The 18,588-nt window shown below is 36.7% G+C and overlaps 1 protein-coding gene across 5 annotated transcripts in view; it reads right to left on the reverse strand.

The window, feature by feature from the left end:
- LOC138155734 (thiamine pyrophosphokinase 1-like) overlaps positions 1-18,588 on the reverse strand; it is a 479,265-nt gene that overhangs the window by 313,341 nt on the left and 147,336 nt on the right. Inside the window, exon 1 of one of the 5 annotated variants that reach the window (XM_069081238.1) lies at positions 1,876-1,965. The exons of the other annotated variants lie outside the window; for them this stretch is intronic. Coding sequence (XP_068937339.1) covers positions 1,876-1,921 — 46 coding nt within the window. The 5' untranslated portion in view covers positions 1,922-1,965. Of the gene's footprint in view, positions 1-1,875; positions 1,966-18,588 lie in introns of those variants that run through there. 5 annotated transcript variants of the gene reach the window in all.

Here is an 18,588-nt window from a genome sequence, read left to right on the forward strand (position 1 = left end):
GTTTGTGATTATATGCCTATATATATAAATGTATATGCATATATGTATATACACACATACCTATATTATATATATATTTATATATTTTAATATAAAAGATATATTTATATTTTTACATATTATATTATTACATTAATTTTGAAGATCTTATATTTGATCCTGGAGGTAAAGAAGGAAGTGTTTCATTTCCTGAATAGTCATGGTCAGACGGACATGACAGGAAGATCTCTTTGGCAACTAAATTGAAGACAGACTGAAGTGGGGTGCCATGTTGAGTTTGAAAGATCTCTGGGACATCCAGTCTGAAATGTCCAATAGGCAGAACTGAAGCTTGGGGGAGAGAATAAATCTGGATTCATAGATCAATGAGTCATCTACAAAGAGATAATGGAAGCAGATGAGGTTACCAAGAAAGCATAAAGAGAGAAAGAGGGCCAATGACTGAACCCTGGGGAATACTCAGAGTTAGAAGGAGTGACAGGGATAATAATGATCCAGTTGCAAAGTAGTGGTCAGACAGGTTAAAAAAAAAAGAGAATGAAAGAATAAAGTGGGTACAACTATCCCACACCACAATTTTGTTGGTGGAAACCTATTGTTAAATAAAAATAAAGATGAGGTTTTAGGGTTATATAATTTTAATTCCTTTCAACATAAGACATTTCATTTCTTTGTTTACACTGCTATCCCTATGGCACTAACCATTCAGTTTCGTTCTCCTCCACTGAGGTATCAGTGGAGCCAGGATCTGTAAGGGTTCAAATGAGAGATGCATTATTGCTGATCTCAAAACTGAAAGTCAATCAGAATTCTATGCTTTGTAACAAGATAATAAAGCTTTCATTTATCTTCTTTTATATATAGTATAAAGCCATGAGAAGCTTTCCAGAGGACTACTGCTGTAAACAGCTTCAAGGTTCTAATTACACAGTATAGTGAACTCTCTATTTTATTCAGTAAGAAATTAAGACAAAACATTCACAGAAATCAAAGTACAGCATTCAAAATGTTAAATTTAACAACTTATCACTAAAACAGCCACATAGTTTTCACCAAAGTGGTCACATAGTTTTTAAGCAAAAGATGATATTCATTTAGTAACACAATTATTTAGTAAGTCCTTAATTCAATCATTCTTATGAGGTAAGCCTCCTTAATTGACAGAAAGTACAAGGGTCAAAGTTCTCCACCCCTAGGTCACATTGTCTTAATCTCTTCAATCAAAAAGTCCTCTTTCTTCTTAATTGGAGAAGTCCTTAACTTTTTTTTTTCCTTGCCTTTTGAAGGGCAATTGGGATTAAGTAACTTGCCCAAAGTTACACAGCTAGCTTTTTTGCATGGGTGTTGTGTCTCAGGCTGGAACCTCAGGTCCTCCTAACTCTGGGCCGGCCCTTTACTCACTGTGCCATCTAGCAGCCCCAGAAGTCCTTAACTTAATCATCTAAATATAAAGGTCAAAGTTCTCCACCCCTAGGCCACAGTAAGTCATGATTTTCTCAATGTGCATTAAATACCCAAGGAGAGGTTTTTTCATCTTGACTCGAGGAAAGCTCTCAGCTTCCATGGTTCCTCTTCCATGGTCCCAGCTCCTGCCCAAATCTATCTAACTGCCACCTGGGTTCAAAGGCAGACAGCTCTCAGTTCTTTGTCCAGCTTCTTATGCAGTACCTGTTCCATATTGAAGCTCACAGTGACTGGTCAACCTCAAGTCTTTCACAGTTTCTGTTCCTAGGAAGACAAAGCTTAACAAAGCCACAATAACATTCATTCACATTGCCGGCATCCCCATCAATTCACTTTCTATCTGTGAAATCAACATAGACCCAACAACAAGGTCTGAGGAATCAACACAAATTATCAGTATAGTCCCTGGACCTCTGAAAATGTCAGCAAGACCCTCCTCCAGGATTTCTGTAAACATACAACAAGAAAATCCTCTTTCAGGGCTTCTGAACCAGGAGCAAATTCCCAGGGCTTCTGTAACAACAAACAGCACCATCCTCTATCAGCAGACGAATCTGACAAAGTAACATCAAAACAGACAAAGTACCGGCACCACAGCCATGCCTTCTCCCAGTCCTCCTCTCTTCTCATTTCTCAGTTCAGTTCTCAGTTCTCATTTCTCTCCTCAGTTCTCAATTCAGTTGTCAGGTCTCTTCTCTCTCTCCAGCAGTAGCAGCCCTGCCTCCAGATGCTTGCTCCCAGCAGTTCTGTCTCTCTAGCCTGAGCTTCTCCTTATATAGGGTATTAGCTCCTCCCTGTCCCACCTCTTCCCAAGTCCATCCCACTGTGGGATTCACAAGTTCTGGGTCTTAATACTTAACACAATCATGAACTTGGTATTAAGTGCTAAGTACCTGTTTGCTAGCCAATACAAAGGACAGGGAAGATCTTCAAATTACCATTAACATTACACATAGAGATCAGTAAATAATGAACTTGCATCTCCATCAATCAACGCTGACAGGAAAAAAAAAAACTATTAACAAGTCTATCTTAAGAAACACAGACTTTAGTTTTGTTATTATTTATGTGTTTTTAGAAACTCTAATCAGTAACACTGACAAATAAATAAGACATTTGAAGAATTGCTCAATATAGAGCATCAGGAATTACCCTGATGATGACAGATTTAATTTTATACTCTTAATCTTATGAGGATGAGATGTCATGTTAGTGGAAATGGCACAGAACTATAAAGGAGACCTGAGCTGTAATCTGGGATTTCACTAACTAGCAGTGTGATTACAGACAACTCACTTATCTCTCTGAGCGTCAGTTATCCATTTTCCCCCACAAATTTTAAGGAGATGGGGCAAGAGTAAGGATGAAAGAATATCCAAAGTCCTTCCAGATCCTAATGATTGTAGACTTTGTGTCTGATGTAAGAAATGGATAATTTTGTAAAGTCAAATGGCCATCTACCTTTTCTAACCTGAGCAGTCATTCCATAATAAAGGACAAAAGGAAAAGTCACTTATATTCCTCAACCTACACAAACATCAATTTACCATCTATAAAAATGTATTACTTTCACTTATTTGGTGTCTTGTACTCTTGCTATTGTTTTCTGAGTGCCCTGTCTGCCTCCCAAATCTTCACTTGGCTTAAAATTAGTTTCCAACATCTTGATGTCCTTTAATATTGCAGCCTTGGCATCTACCATGTCACACTTAATGCTTCATGTTGAGCTGTGAACAATCATAATATGTTTCTTAAAAAAAGCAAGAAAGAAACTACACTAAATGCTTTCCTCTGAAATGTATTTCTCTGAAGAGGTCTCTCTTGTCTTATGAAAATCATTTTGTTGAACAGAACTGACTCATTTTTCTGCTGAATGACAATTAAGATGGTGGTTTGATAGGAACAGAGGAGGGGTTCTTGTTTATAAAGGAGCATTTGGCTACCAAAGAATCTGAAATACACAAAAAACAACAGTTTTATGTCCCAACAGTCCAATCCAGTTTAGTAGTACTAAAAATTAAGATCAGGAAGTAATATCCATAGTACAAAGCTCTCACTTGTTAGATAAAGATAGTGAAGCCTAGGGAGTTTCAGTGACTTGTCCAAGCTCACATACAGAACAAGCAGAGAAAGTAAGAAACAAACCCAGAACTTCTGATTCCATGTTCTTTCCACTGGATCCAAATGTACTTCTTGCCCTCATGGGATGCTAACACTTCAGAGCTGGAAGGACCTTAGAGGACATATGGTCTAATCCTTAAAATACGGTGGGGACAGTGTCCTTTCTAAGTAAAAGGGGCTATTCAAGAAGATGAATCTTGTCTAATTACTGACAAAAGGAGGTTTACAAGGCCTGGGAAGAACAGAAAAGATTATCAGATCAAGAGAGAAAACTAAAGGAGAGATCAAATCATCTCTGATTTGGTATGTGAGAGTAACACCCAGTTTGGGTTTTTTTTTTCCTAATCAAATATAATTGCACTTTTATGCATGTAAAGCAAGTACTTGTGAATAGCTACGTGCCAGGCCCCATACAAAGGACCAGAAATACCAGGAAAGACAAAAGCAGATGCTTCACCACACAGACTCAGAGCCTGAGGACCCCTAGAAAATCTAGAGATTGAACTGCTTGGTTTCTTAAGTCTATACAGTTCTATAGCCTGTGTTATATAATGTTCCAATGGTCTGGAGGACTCACATGCTACTTTCTTTCATCATTCAGGGAAGGGAGAATTAAGGGGGGGGGGGGGGGGGGGGGGGAGAAAGACAAGGAAGAAGAAGAAAGAAGAAAAAGAAGAATGTCATTCAGGGCCCAATGGAGAAGTTACAGATGAAAAGGACACTCAAAGGAAAGAAGAAAGGAAAATCCCCTTGAAACTGAGTCCAAAATAATCAACATAATCAATGCCTGTAAGAGTTTACTCAGTATTCTGACATGAAATCTTAAGGACAGGTATAAGCTTCCTATGACAGATTTCTCATTACACATCACACAACAACAAAGCAAAAACACAGGCTGTACTATAACATCCATAGATACATAGTTAGCACTTTAATGTTCCTTGGCAACAGGTTATGTAAACAAAGACAGCCAAGCTCACTAACTTCCTGGTGTGTTTTGCTTAAGGCCTAGAGTTGGATCAGAGCTTGCATAACTCCTGGAAGTTCTTGGAGTTTCTGGAAGCCTATTAGGATTCCACGAGGGTTTGCTATAATGCAGTTGGACAGGCTCTGGGTATCCATGTGAAAATTAATGTGGCTTCTTTTTCTTTAGTATTCTAAATATATAAAGATATAATTTCTATATTCATTTCCTTTCTTTTTCCATTTCAAAATTGCAATCTCAAGTTCATCCTAAAGTGGCACAACTGTTCTAATGGGCAATTTTTAAACTGCAACTTCAATTTCCTCATTTATAAAAGAATAGCTTAGACTGCATTACTGCTATGGTCTCTTCTAATTCTGAATCTATGCTATCATGGGTGGGGAACCTTTAGCCTCCAGGTCACATGTGGCCTTCTAGGTCATTGGGTACAGCCTTAAGACTGAGTCCAAGTTTTATACAACAAAGGTTTTTATTAAGAGAATTTGTTCTATGAAGTTTGTATTCAGTCAAAGGGCTGCACCTCAGAACTTAGAGGAATACATGTGGACCCCAGGCCAAAGGTTCCCCACCCCTGAACTAATCTAAAGAAACCTAAGCCACTCCTAAAGCAATCTAAATGCATCCTGCATTTGGCATTAAATGACCTGGACTTCAAATACATGCTCACTGTCTGAGTCACTAGTGTGAATTCAGGAAAGTGCTTTAACTCTGTTGTAAAATGAAAGGATAGACTAGATTGAGAGTTAATAACCTAGGATGCCAGGACAGTTAAAAGGGTTCATTTAGTGGGTATATTTCAGTGTCTATGAACTTGTGTTGGAAAAAAAATACATCTTTATTTTCACTAACCTCAATTATTTAAAAACATTATTCTGAGAATGGGTCCATAAGCCAAAATGACAAAAGAGTTCCAAGATACATAAAGAGTGAAGAACTGGACTAAAAGAGCACAAAAAGGTACTCAAGAAACATTCCCAAGCCAGTAGAAGCTTATACTCTTCAGAGACTGCCAGAAAGCTCTCACTAGGATGACGTCACCTAAAGCTGGAAAATGTATAGCATTTGATTTTACTGAGAAAGCATGAGTGATATATATAACTGTGAGTGGGGCAAATGAGGCTATCTGTAAGATTAGTGTTTTTTAGTAATAGAAAATTATTTTTTTATTTGTTTTGTCTCAACCTTTGAATTCACTGATGCAAGGAGTTCCCAATAAAGAAACTCACTCCACCAACTCTGACCAACAACTATTCTTTAAATTATCATCTTAAGAGACTTTCCTAGGGAGCTGAGAGTTTAAGTAGCTCACAAAGATCACATACAGTGTTAGAGGTAGTACTTGAACCCCCAGACCTTCCTGATTTCCTAGTTGGCTCTCTATTTATTCTACCACTTTGCCTCTCCAGCAATGAGGAACCTGTGGCCTTGAGGACACATGTAACCTTCTAGGTCCATCAGTGAGGTCTTTTTGACTGAATCCAAATGTAATTCTGTAAAATCTGGATTCAGTCAAAAGGTCGCACTTAAAAATCTAGAAGACCATACATGGCCTCAAGGTTGCAGGTTCCCCTCTCCTGCTTCTAGACCATCCAAAGGTGGAGAAAGAGCAATGAAAAGAACTAAAGTTTTAGAAATTAAGGGGATAGAACTTAAAAGTTGATGCTGATTTATCAATTACATGTTCTCCTGGGAATCTATAATATGTGTGTATACACATCAATCTATATTATCTGTCAAGATTCCATAGAGAAATTAGCCTATTTTCAGACAAGACCAATACAAAACAGGACCTGCCCCAAAGTGGCTCAAGGATCAAAAATGAAATTAGAAAGACTTTGCCCTATCTTATAGAAAGGATACTGCAATTCAATTCAACAAGCATATGCCTACTATGCGTGAGGTTCTCGGGCTACAAGCAAAAAAATTAAACAATCCCTCAAACGGCTTACATTGTACTAGAAAAAAACAACATTTGTACAGATAAATAAATAAAAAATAGATTCTGAATCATTTTATTAGTAGTAGGCATAGTGAAAGAAAAAGAGCTTCAGGAAGAGACATCTGAGGAAATCAGGAAAGGCCTCTTTCGACAGAGGCCCCTTGAGCAGAACCTTGAAGGAAGCTAGGGATTTAAAAGGAATCTAGTATTGAGGAAAAGTAATCCAGAAGTAATGGAGCTCCAGTCCATGCAAAGTTACAGAGACAGGACGGGGTATGTCAAGTACAGGGAAAAACAAGGCTGACAGATGGGTGGAATGAAGAGAGAGAAGAATGTGAAACCAGATGGGAGGACCGGCTCATGCCAGATTGTGATGAGCTTCAATGCCAAAGTGGGGCTGTTTAAGTAGTCTAGTGACATGGTCAGAGATGTCCTTTTGGAATACCACTTTGGAAGTTGGGTAGTTTAGAGACCAATTATGAGGATAACACAATAGTCCAGGCAAAAGGTAACAAAGGGTATAAACAGGGGTCATATCTGTGTGAATAGAAAAGAATGAGATAGATGCAGCAGATGTTATGGAGGCAGAAATGCCAACACTTGGATATGAGGAAGGTGATGGAGGGCAATGAATGGAAGATGAATGTGAGATGGCAATATGAGTAACTGGAAGGTATGTAGTGCTTAGATAGAAATGGGGGTGGTGGAGAGGACACACCAGGGAGAGACAAAGTGTGCAAACAATTGTTCGGTTGTTTCAGTCATGACCCTATTTGGGGTTTTCTTGATAAAGATACTGGAGTGGGGGCGGCTAGGTGCACAGTGAGTAGAGCACAAGCCTTGGAGTCAGGAGGACCTGAGTTCAAATCCAGCCCCAGACACTTAACACAAAAACTAGCCATGTGGCCTTGGGCAAGTCACTTAACCCCAACTGTCCTCCCCCCCCCCAAAAAAAAAGATACTGGAGTGGTTTGCCATTTTCTTCTCCTGCTCATTTTACAGATGAGAAAATAGAGGCAATGACAGTTAAGTACCCTGCCAGGGTTGCACAACTAGTAAGCATTTTAGGCCAACTTAGAATTCAGCAAAATGAGTCTTCCTAATTTCAAGCCTGGTACTCTGTCCACTATGACACTTAGCTACCCCATGCAAACAAGTTATAAAATATGGGGGAGGGTGGGGTGGAAACACCTCAGAAGGTTGAAAGTGGACAAATCAAGTAATCAAGGAAGGTTTCATGGGTGAGGCTGAAACTTAGCTGAACCTTCAAAAAAGGGGGAGGGAGGTGGGGTAGATTTCAACAGGTATAAATGTAGAAGCAATTCATTGCAGACCTGAACCCGAGAGTTGAAGCAGAAAGAGATACTGAGATTGGAGAAATAAATAAGGGAGTTGGAGAATGATGAATAGCATAACTTATGTACAATACAGTACATCTGAAGAAGAATAGCATGAAAGGACACAAAAGTACACTGTAGGCAGAGGATAGGTCATGAATGCCAGCCTAACTAGGAAGTAATACTTTATTTGGTAAGCAATGAAAACCATTGAAGTTTAAGATTCAAGTCAATGAGCTTTTATTTATTTATATCTATTATGTTCCAGATACTATGGGAAGTGTAAGTGCCTTATTTTGTAGAGCTAAGGACCTCTATATTTATAGTCAAAATGAAGGCCTGTATCTGCCATTTACTAGTTCTATGACACAGAAAAAGTCACATAAACTCTTTGGAACTCAGTTTACTCATCTGCCAAAATAATGGCCTGTAAGATTTCTGTCATGTTAGAAATGACATTCCCATGACATATATGTAAAATAAAAATATTCACCCAATTTATGTCACAGGATTTTTGGGAGAGAGGTATTTTGTAAATAATAAAGTTTGTAAAAACAAAAAAGTAAATAATAAAATTTGTAAATAATAAAGTAATACATAAATGTGATCTATCAATAATTATTATCTTTACATCCATATCCCTGGACCCCTATTTTGTAATGAAGAGAACAGAGAAGAGCAAGAACAAATGGCCTATTGTAAACTGAGATTCTGAGATATATTTTTGCTCAAATTAATCTCAATTTGACATCATTGTGGGCTGTGGGAAGAGAGAGTGGAGGGAAGGCACCATGCAAGGACATTCACTAAGATACAAGGCAAATAGTAGAATACAGTAGAATATCATCTCAATAATACTGCATACATCAATGGAAAAAGACAGTTGCACATATTGTAGAATACACCCTATGGTATCAATGAACACGCGTAAATATTATAGTCGACTCTACACTATGCCAGAAGACATATAGGACTCCTACTTTCATAATGAAGTACTGAATAGGTGAAAGAAGAGATGCTGTTTTATTTTTAATAAACAAGTAGGTGATATAGGTACAGGAAATTTGGCAATTCAAAGACATGTACTGCTATCATAAAGACAATGTTTTAAGTCATCCTTTTGAAATGCTCTAATCTATATGATCTCTGGACAAGTCACTTTATGTTTCACAGTTTTAGGAAATGCAGCAAGACTCTGAATTGCAGAGAAGGTACCAATCTACCTTCATAGAAGTTCCCTCATCTGAAAACTGCCTAAATAACAATGATATCTCAGTTCAAGTCCCTATCACTAGCCCTACTGATGCCCTCGTCAAATAGCAGATGTAACTCATAGGGGATTAGTAAGAAATTGGAAATGCATGGTTGAAGAAAGAAACAGAAAGGGAAGGGAAGGGTCAAGGAAAGGGGAAGAGAAGGGAAGAGGTGGTACAGGGGGGAGAGAGTTGCTAAATAAGATCTATTATAGTGATAACATGAACAGAATTCTTTGAAAAATAAGTCATCTCAACAGCTGAAAATTAGATACCATTCTCATGGTAAAAAAGATATTTGCAAACATGATCAACATGGAGCAGCTTGCTATCATGATGGATAAAATAAATATTTCACTATGAAAAATATGCTTCACTGCTGTTTGTAAATTTAAAGTGGTTAAAAGTGTTACAAGGAAGCATAAGCTTTTAGCCATTCTCAGTGATAAGTACAGTGTCTAATATTTTAGGGTGTCTCTGCCTTTCAAGATATATACAATGAGATCTGGTTTTCTTTCCATGAAAAGTTACTTTTTTTGTTCTTTGGTTTTCTTTATTGTATGGATGACTCTTTATTGGATTGCTGTCACTAATTTCTGAAAGGGAAAAATCCTCCTTTTGAACATAAGCAATAAAAACAATGACCATTTTCCACATGAAGGAGATAGTAGAGCCATATCTGAACCCAGACCTTTTATTCTAAGTCTAGCATCCTTTTTCTGTTGGGCGATACTTCCGTGAGTGAATGTAATTGACGGAGATTGGCACATTTTCGGTGGTTTTGATGTCTGATAGCAAGACATGCCATGAAATGGACAGAAGATAGAGTAGATGAAAGATAATCAGTAACCATGAACTTGAAGACTTCAGGTGCTTTTTCAAAAAATTCATTTTAAAGCTCAACTTCCTACAAAGTTTTCAAGTTTTGAGGGCACTGGTTTCTTTTGACCGACTTTTTCAACCTCTGCCCAGACAGGCGGCACTGCAAAAGAAGTCCTCAAGTTGAAGCTGAGTGAGGAGAGATTGTTCAGGTGTGTATGCTAATGCTGTTGGCTCTCAAAGAGTAAATATCTGGTGACTAGAAAATTCCATCATCATTCGAGTTTTCAAAAGTTGCCAAACATTTCTGTGTTAATTGTAGACCACAAGGTCAGAAAGGTATTTATTACTGAGTGGTTTCATCACATTTATGTATAATAATGGGCAAAATAAGTTAAGAACCCAAAGTTTATCTGAATATATCAGAGTTGGTTTTGTTTTGTTTTTTGGTTAGATAAATGTAGAGCTTATTCTATAGGAGAACCAGGGTTGGTGCCCAGTAATATTTTTACCATCTTCCTCCCTTATACTCCCTAGGTTGATTGAACCTATGAACCATGTAACATTCAGAATGTGAAATTATATTACAGAAGATTTTTCATAAGAGTGTTGATCCATCATGCAGACAGTATTCACATCTCGCAATTCCATTATAAAAGTCAAAACTGTGAATATTGCATCCATCTGGAATTCTATTAAAAATGAAAGAACAAAGGATGACTCAGAAAAGAGAGGTGGAATGTACACCTTATCTACTAGGGGCTGTTTCTCTGATGCTGACAGCCGATTTAGAGGCATCAGAGCAAACTTGGCCTCCAAATACTTCTCATATACATTACTAAACTTATGGGAAAATCTCCTTGCATATTTATCAAGTTTCTTTTTTCATTTTTTTTAAATTAAATGATCTATTTTTAGTTTCCAACATTCGCTTCCATAAGTTTTAAATTTTCTCCTTCTCCCTTCCCCCTCCCTCCCCACAATGGCTTTGCAATCTGCTGTGGGCTCTATACATACATTTCTATTAAACACATTTTTCACATTAGTCATGTTGCACAGAAGAATTATAGCAAATGGTAAAAATTATGAGAAAGAAAAAACACAACAAAACAATACAAAAAAAGAGAATAGTCTGCTTCATTCTGCATTCCGATTCAATAGTTCTTTCTCTAGATAAGGCTGGCATATTTCATCATGTGTCCTTTGGAATTGTTTTATGTCATTGCATTGTTGCTGAGAAGGGCTAAGTCTATCAAAATCAGTCCTTGTACACTGTGGCTGTTACTGTGTACAATGTTCTCCTGGTTCTGCTCCCCTCACTCAATATCAGTTCTATTAGCAGTTTTAATTGAGGTAAATGGTTGGGTTGAAGTCAACAGAGTATGTTACATGCATGATACAGGAATAAAAATGTTAGAATTATGCAGTTGAGGTAATGGGCATTCATAAGGAGAAAACAACATAAAAGGTTTCTTGGATTTTTTCAGTTGAATATAATTTGTTTTATTTTGTGATTTTGTTTTGTTTTTTGAAGGGTATACTGGAGGCAAGAAGAATGGTTAATATAAAGCACTAATGTTTGATTACACTGGACCTTAAAATCTGCACAGTCTCCAATTCAAGAGGCCAAGAATCACAAAGCAAAGTGCCATCAGTTACTCATACAAAATATGAGGCTGGAGTCCATATCCACTCAGGAGACCACATAAAGTATATCTCACAACAGTCTACATATGTACTACACCTAGGGAAGAGTTCAATAATATGCATAGGGTCGGTTTCTAAAAAATGAAAAATTATGTTACAATAACTTTTTAACAAATGAAACAAAGCCCTATACAACTCTTTTCTGTCTGAGGGTTTTCATCTCTGGGATGTGACAAGCTACGGGCAAAACCTATGATTTCATCAATTCAAGGAATTCCCCCAAGAAAAAATTCTCTTTTTGCACTGGTACTTTCTCTAAACTTTGGAAGTTTTAAGGAGTTACCTAGAGTACTGAGAGGTTAAGTGAATTAATTACCACCCAGGGTCATATAAAGTGAAAGCAGTAAGACTTAAACTCAGGTCTTCTTGGCTCTAAGGCCATCTCTCTAACCGTGCATACTGAAATGGCAATTCAAAGTCTATAAAGCACTTTCTTCCCAACACTCAAAAGCAGAGAGGGCAGGAGGCTAGTATATTACCACAAAAAGGTTAAGTGGTATGCCCAGGGTCATTTGACTGCTACTAAAGTGCCAGCACTGGGATATGAATTCAGGTCTCCTTTAGGCAAAGGCTTCCTCAGTCTTAAAGATTCCATGGCTTCTGTAAACTTGGATGGGGAAAAAAAAAAACATTATACACACACGTGTATGTATATGCCTGTATGTATAAATAAAATGTATAAATGCAGTTTAAGTATTTAAAAATATTCTGAGAAAGGGTACACAGGCTTCTCCAAAACATCCAAATGAATCCATGAGACAAAAAAAAGTTAAGGACTTTTGCCATAGGCCATGCCTAAATCTCTTTTTGTTCTACTTAAAAAGCTAAAGGTCATAACAATGGTACTGAAAAAGATTAAACAATGTTCAGTGTACTTTGTTTGCTACCGCAGGGAAGTATATAATATGTTTTATAAAGATTTCAATTAGAAAATTAAAATAAAGTTTCATCACTCAGGATTCAGTTATTTGCAAACTCAATCATGGCAACATCTCATTTCCTGATAAATGAGACGTTACAGTAATAATAAAAAAAATTTACAATTAGCCACATGGATATTTCTGACCAACTGAACTGGAAAAGACAAAAGGATAAAACATCCTGTTTTCAAATTTCTTTAGTCTCAAATTCCAACAAAATATAAAAATACCTTGTAAAATTTAACTTGAGCTACAGGAGAAAATGTTTATGAAACTTAATCTAGTAACACTAAAATATTATATAGAATATTCTACACCATATATTTAGTGGTATAATCAGCAAGAAATGTCGAGTTTTATGCCAAATGCTTCTTATGCATCTTTCTAACATAAGGTATTGACTATCTGTTTTTGCAATGAAATTAGTAAACAAGTATTATTTATGACACCTTATGGTGTCTAATCAACTCATTTGAATTTATTATTTTTTCACCCTACTGCTGAATCCCCTTCCTATTATTGTTTGAATGCTGCATAATCACTGAGAGATTAAAAAATATAAATTGAATTGAAATGTTGCTTTGGACTTTCACCACCGAAGAAAAAGCTGACGGGAAGAATTCATTCCTGGCATTCGGTTTCCTCCAATTAGAAAATTACGTCCCAATGACATTTCAAAAAATTAAACAAAGCCCTGTCAAACCTTTTGCTGTATTAAAATGAAAAGAGCTTTCATGTGTTTAGAATGAGACCAGAACAAAGTGCCCAAGATTTAAAAAACGAAACCATTTAAAGGAGAGGCACAAGGGAAGGGGACTCCACTATCTCCCTTCTCTTCCTTTCATTTTGGAGGCTGTGGCTGGAGGATCTAGACAAGCAGAAGAATTTCAGGTGTTTGCAGGATTGTACTTATTTGTCCTGGAGAAAAACCCAAGGAGACGTTGTGTGTTACTATTATAATTCTGAAATATGGGCAACGGTAGTAGCATAGAGGGAAAGAAGTCCGGGGACTTATCTGAATATAAGCTAACTAAATGAGAGTTTTCAAGATGAATTGCCTCTTTTGAAAAAAAAAAAAAAAAAAAGGCCAGGTTTTTTTGTTTTGTTTTGCTTTTTCCCCTTCTCCAAGCCATCCTTCACAAAAATAACAGGGATATTCTTCAAGTACAGGCTAAACCATGTCACGATGAACCCTACTTATAAAACTTTGGTGACTCCCTAGAATACAATACAAACTATTTGCATTGTACCAAAAGCTCTGGGTAGCCCATCTTTCAAGAATGCTTTTACATTATTCTATCTTATTACACCCACTAGTTGATATCCAATTTATATGATTGAATGTCTATAATCCTGTATATGTGTCTTTGCACTGGCTGTCTCCCATGTCTGAAATGTTTTCACTCAGTTCTTAGAAATCCCTCCCTCCACTCAATGTTCAGCTCAGTCACAACAAACTGAAATGTTTCCAGATTCCTACCTCCACCCCCATTTTAGCATTTCCTCCATTCCACTGTTAGTTACCCAGAGCAAATGAATTCTACAGCCCCAGGCCCCCTCCACCATCATCACTATTGTCCCCCCAAAAAGTGCAAGTGACTAAACTAAGCACCTATTACTCAGGAAATATTCATCAAGCATTTACTGTGTGCAGGAACTTAGAAATAAAGTGAAAATCAAATGTTCTCTGCCCTCAAGGAGAGGATACTCCATTCCAGGGATACACTACAGCAAATACACTACAACACAGTACAGTAAATATAATACAACAAATAAAATATATCAGTAAATACAAAGTAATTTCAAAAGGTGGAGACAGGATAGTAACTGGGCGGGGGCAAGGGGCAGTGATGACTTCCCTGATTTAAAGATATAAAAGGAAATATCTTTGCAATGATTCCAATGTTTCCTGCAGGGTTTAGGAAATGGGATTATATGTTGTCTTCAAGTATGTTCTAACCATAATCTGTTAATAAATTGAAGTAATCAATATTGATAGTAATGAGTTTTTGAAAGATTTTTAAACCTGGAATAATATCCTCAGAGCTAAGTAAGTAGCTTGAAATACCAGGATTTGCACGAGGTATGTGCTTGATATAGAGTCACAGTGCATTGACAGAGTAAGTAATCAGAAACATTTGTTGATGGACAAATTTGGCTGCACTTGTCCATGGACTAAGCAAGCCACTACAAGTCAATTTCCAGGTTTTAAAAATTATTATCAGAGGTGAGAGGATTGTCAAGAGCCTCCCCAAATCATGACTACACACTGTATGAAAAACACTAGATCAGCATATCTTATTAACATAAAAACAATGATATCTCCTAGCTTAAATATCTATGCAAAACAAATGAAACAGATGGTGTTATGTGTGAATAAATATATAAATATGCATATGTAATCAGATATGCATGTCATTATGTCAAATGTATGCATGTATAGTATATTCATATTTTATATGCATACAATTATGCAGGCCCACAAATAGTGTGCTTATATGTGTACAATATACATAATAATGCTAACCACTATCAAACTGTATTTCTTTCATTTTTTCCTTCGCTCTCTCCAGACCTACTGAATTTTTAATATGTATTCAAAGATAAAAATAAACCAAGGCACATGAACCACCAGAATGGATATAGTATTTTAAAGGAACACCAGCTGCATAATACTTCTGCATCAATCACATACATATAGAAAAACTTTATGCCTTTTGCTGGCTATAAATATGTCTTTAAATATTAACTGGGGTAAATAGTTTGTCTTTTGTTCCTTGAGTCCAAATGAAAAATGGGACATGTGATTTAGTGCAAGTACACCAACTATTAATTACTAACCTTAAGCTATTGTTCTGTTCTAGTAAATTGTCCACAGTGCTCTCTAATTGGTCAATTGAGGCCCTGAGGTAATCTGAAGAACAGTGGGTTCTGGATGAATTTGCTTCTTTGGAATTATTTAAACTATGGGATGCAGACAATGAAATATGTTTCTACTCCCACGATCACCAAAAGTGCTGACTCTGGAGAGTACAGCCAATGGAAAAGACAAACCTAGTGGGATTTGATGTACAGGAAACTTTAAAAATTCAGGATAATATAAAAGTAAAAAGAAAATCTTATTATACCACAGTTTCAATGTTTTCCACTAGATTTTCTAGAGAAACTATAACATCATTTCAAGTTGAAGTTGAAATTAGAGGAAAAACAGCTTTTAAAAAAACCTGCTACATTCTTTTCTTTTTAAAAATTGCCATTTTTCTTGTTTTCAAAACCAACTAATCAATCAGTAGGAATTTATTAAGTACCTACTACCACTGTCTGCCAAGAATTTTATTAAACCCTAGGGATAGAAACATTAAAATGGAGCCGTTCCTTTCCTCAGTAGTTGGGGGAGAGAAAAGTATATAAATATATCAATAAATGCAAAATATATGTGAAATAAACACAAAGAACTTTTGTCAGAAGAAAAGGCATGGTGATGGGGATTGCAGAGGAGCAGAAGGCTTCATGTAAGAGATGAGAATGCAGTGAACCTGAAGAATGCTAGATATTTTGAAAGGTGAAAGTGAGGCAAGGATAGATAGCCCATACCAAGGTGGAGAAACAAAAAAAAGAAGATTGTTTCTCAGAAACAAACAGCAAATAAACTTGATTAGCTGCAACATTGAGTGTGCCAAAGAGGAACAATGCGCAGTAAGTCTGGAAAGATAGTGAAGGAAGATTAAAGGCCAGACAGAGGTGCGTGAATTTTATTCTAAAGACAATAAGGGAGCACCACAGTAACATTTTGAGCAGGATTATGACAAGGTCAGACCTGTATAACTGGCAGGTAGGTAGAGGATGAAAGATGAATGCCTAACCTAGAATGTAGGCAGACCACTGGGAGGAGGCCAGGTTATTGCAATAATCCAGGGAAGAGGTGAAAGACCTAATTATAGGTGGTGGCTACTTAAGTGAAGAGGAGAGGTTACAGAGGAAAAAAAAAATCAAGAAAACTTAGTGACAGAATTTGAGGTGGGGGAACAGAAAGTACACCTTCATGACTAGAAAATAATGCTGCACTTGACAGAAAGAAGGAAGTTAGGAGAGGAGTAATATATTATATTTGTAACTTGACAAAAATGTTTTGTTCATTTGATTTAGGATGATGATACGAACCCACATCGCTTGAAGGATGATGGTGGTCTAGCCAAAAAAAAAAAAAAAGTCCTGCATTGGCAACTTAATAAAAAAAGTTTGGTTCATTTTACTTTGATGCATATTGAATAATCTAGCAGACTGTATATTTTGAGCTATTTTCTTAATAATTAGAGGCAGCTAGGTGGTAAAGCAGGATGAAGAGTTGTGAAGACCTAAATACAAATAGTGCCTCAAAGCATTTCATAGCTAGGATACTCTGGGCAAGTCACTTAACTTCTCTCAACCTAGGTTTCCTCTTCCATACAATGGGAATAACAATAATAACACCTACCTCCCAGAGTCCTTGTAGGAATAATATGTGTCAAGTATTTTCCAAACTCTGAAGCACTATCATCATTATTATCACATGTAATTTCTTCCTCCCAACTTGCCCTCTTGCTTCAGTTAACAAACGGTACAATAATGATATACATCCTGGTTTTGGATTTATTGTTGTCATGTTGGGAGAGAGGCTGACACACGATAAACACAGCCATTCAATTTCTTCCTTCTGTAGATCCAACTGAACACTTGAAAACAACTTGTTTTTCTTTTAGGGTAGAATTGAAATTTCCATCAAAAATTTCACAAGTCTTTGAAGTAATCTGTTTGAGGGAAAAGATTTTTTTTCTCCTATGCTTTCAACGACTGGGCTAAAAAATAGCACATTTTTAATCATTTTGATCTATCCTTAATAAAAATAATGTCTACAGATCTGAAGTAACACAAAACAACAGATGGGGTATTTAGTCATTTTTTTAAAAATCAGCATAGTATTACTTTTAAGTAGTAAACTACACTCCTCTAATGTGTATGAAATGTGATTCAATTTGGATATAACTTTTCAGTAATATGTTTTGTTTCAAAGGCATAGTTGTTTGGGATAACCAAATGAAGAAATAGCCTTCTTTCCCAAGTATATCCAAACCAATCAGGTATTGGGTGTGGACTTTTTAAAAAGACTCAGGAAATATATTTAGTAGGCTGAAAGTGGATGCACATCAAAGGAAAACAATGAAAGTGGCTTGTCTATTGATTGCATTAGATCTCATCTTAGCAAGACTGCACTTCCATCATAGACATAATATTCCCCTGACTGTAAAGCTATCATAGCCCCGAGACAGATGCATTTAGACAGATTGGTGTTACATTGTCTGACAACAAAGAGCTTATGTTGGCTGAGAATGCTGTCTCCATATTGAATTTTATTTTTAGATGGAAAGCCTTTGCAAATAGAACAAATGCAATGTTCCATAAACAACCAAAAAGACAAAAGAATAAGTAAAACTCAACTCAGACTACCATTTTCTGTGTCCTTAACCAAGTGTCTATATCCTAGTGCTTTAAGCTCGTTTGTGAAGTGGAGAATTCTCCAGCATGTTGCTTACAGCTCTACACAGGAAGACCCCTCTAGAGCATTCACCATACCTAACAGTTAGTTGGACAAGATCTAAGTATGTATCACAGAATGATGGGTCATGTAAGGTTGGGATGAACTAAGTGATACAGAGTACATGCATACCCTCAAGTGACATGTTTTATTGAGGATTCCCAGGGTTCTTGTACTGAACCCAGGAGTCCTAAAAAAGCTTAAGCTTATATTAGGCAACACAATTTTTCTATCACTTTTAAGCACCTGGGGCAAGGAAAACGTCCAGGTTTATCTATGTTGTCTTGTGTTTCTATAGGGAATGCCAATTCAAAAGTAGTTTGCTAAAATAACATCAAAGGCCTGCTTACTTCTGCCAAAAGAGAACAGGCTGGCATGTTATTTGGTTGCTTTTTCCATATTCATGGAATGAGAGGATTGGCAGAGAGCTCACTCTTCTGTCCTCTTTTCTCATCTTATATAATTCAGATG

Source organism: Petaurus breviceps, unplaced genomic scaffold, assembly GCF_028583685.1.
Source record: "Petaurus breviceps papuanus isolate PSGF00001 unplaced genomic scaffold, PetGlider_PUasm1.0 110, whole genome shotgun sequence".
Lineage (NCBI taxonomy): Eukaryota > Metazoa > Chordata > Mammalia > Diprotodontia > Petauridae > Petaurus > Petaurus breviceps.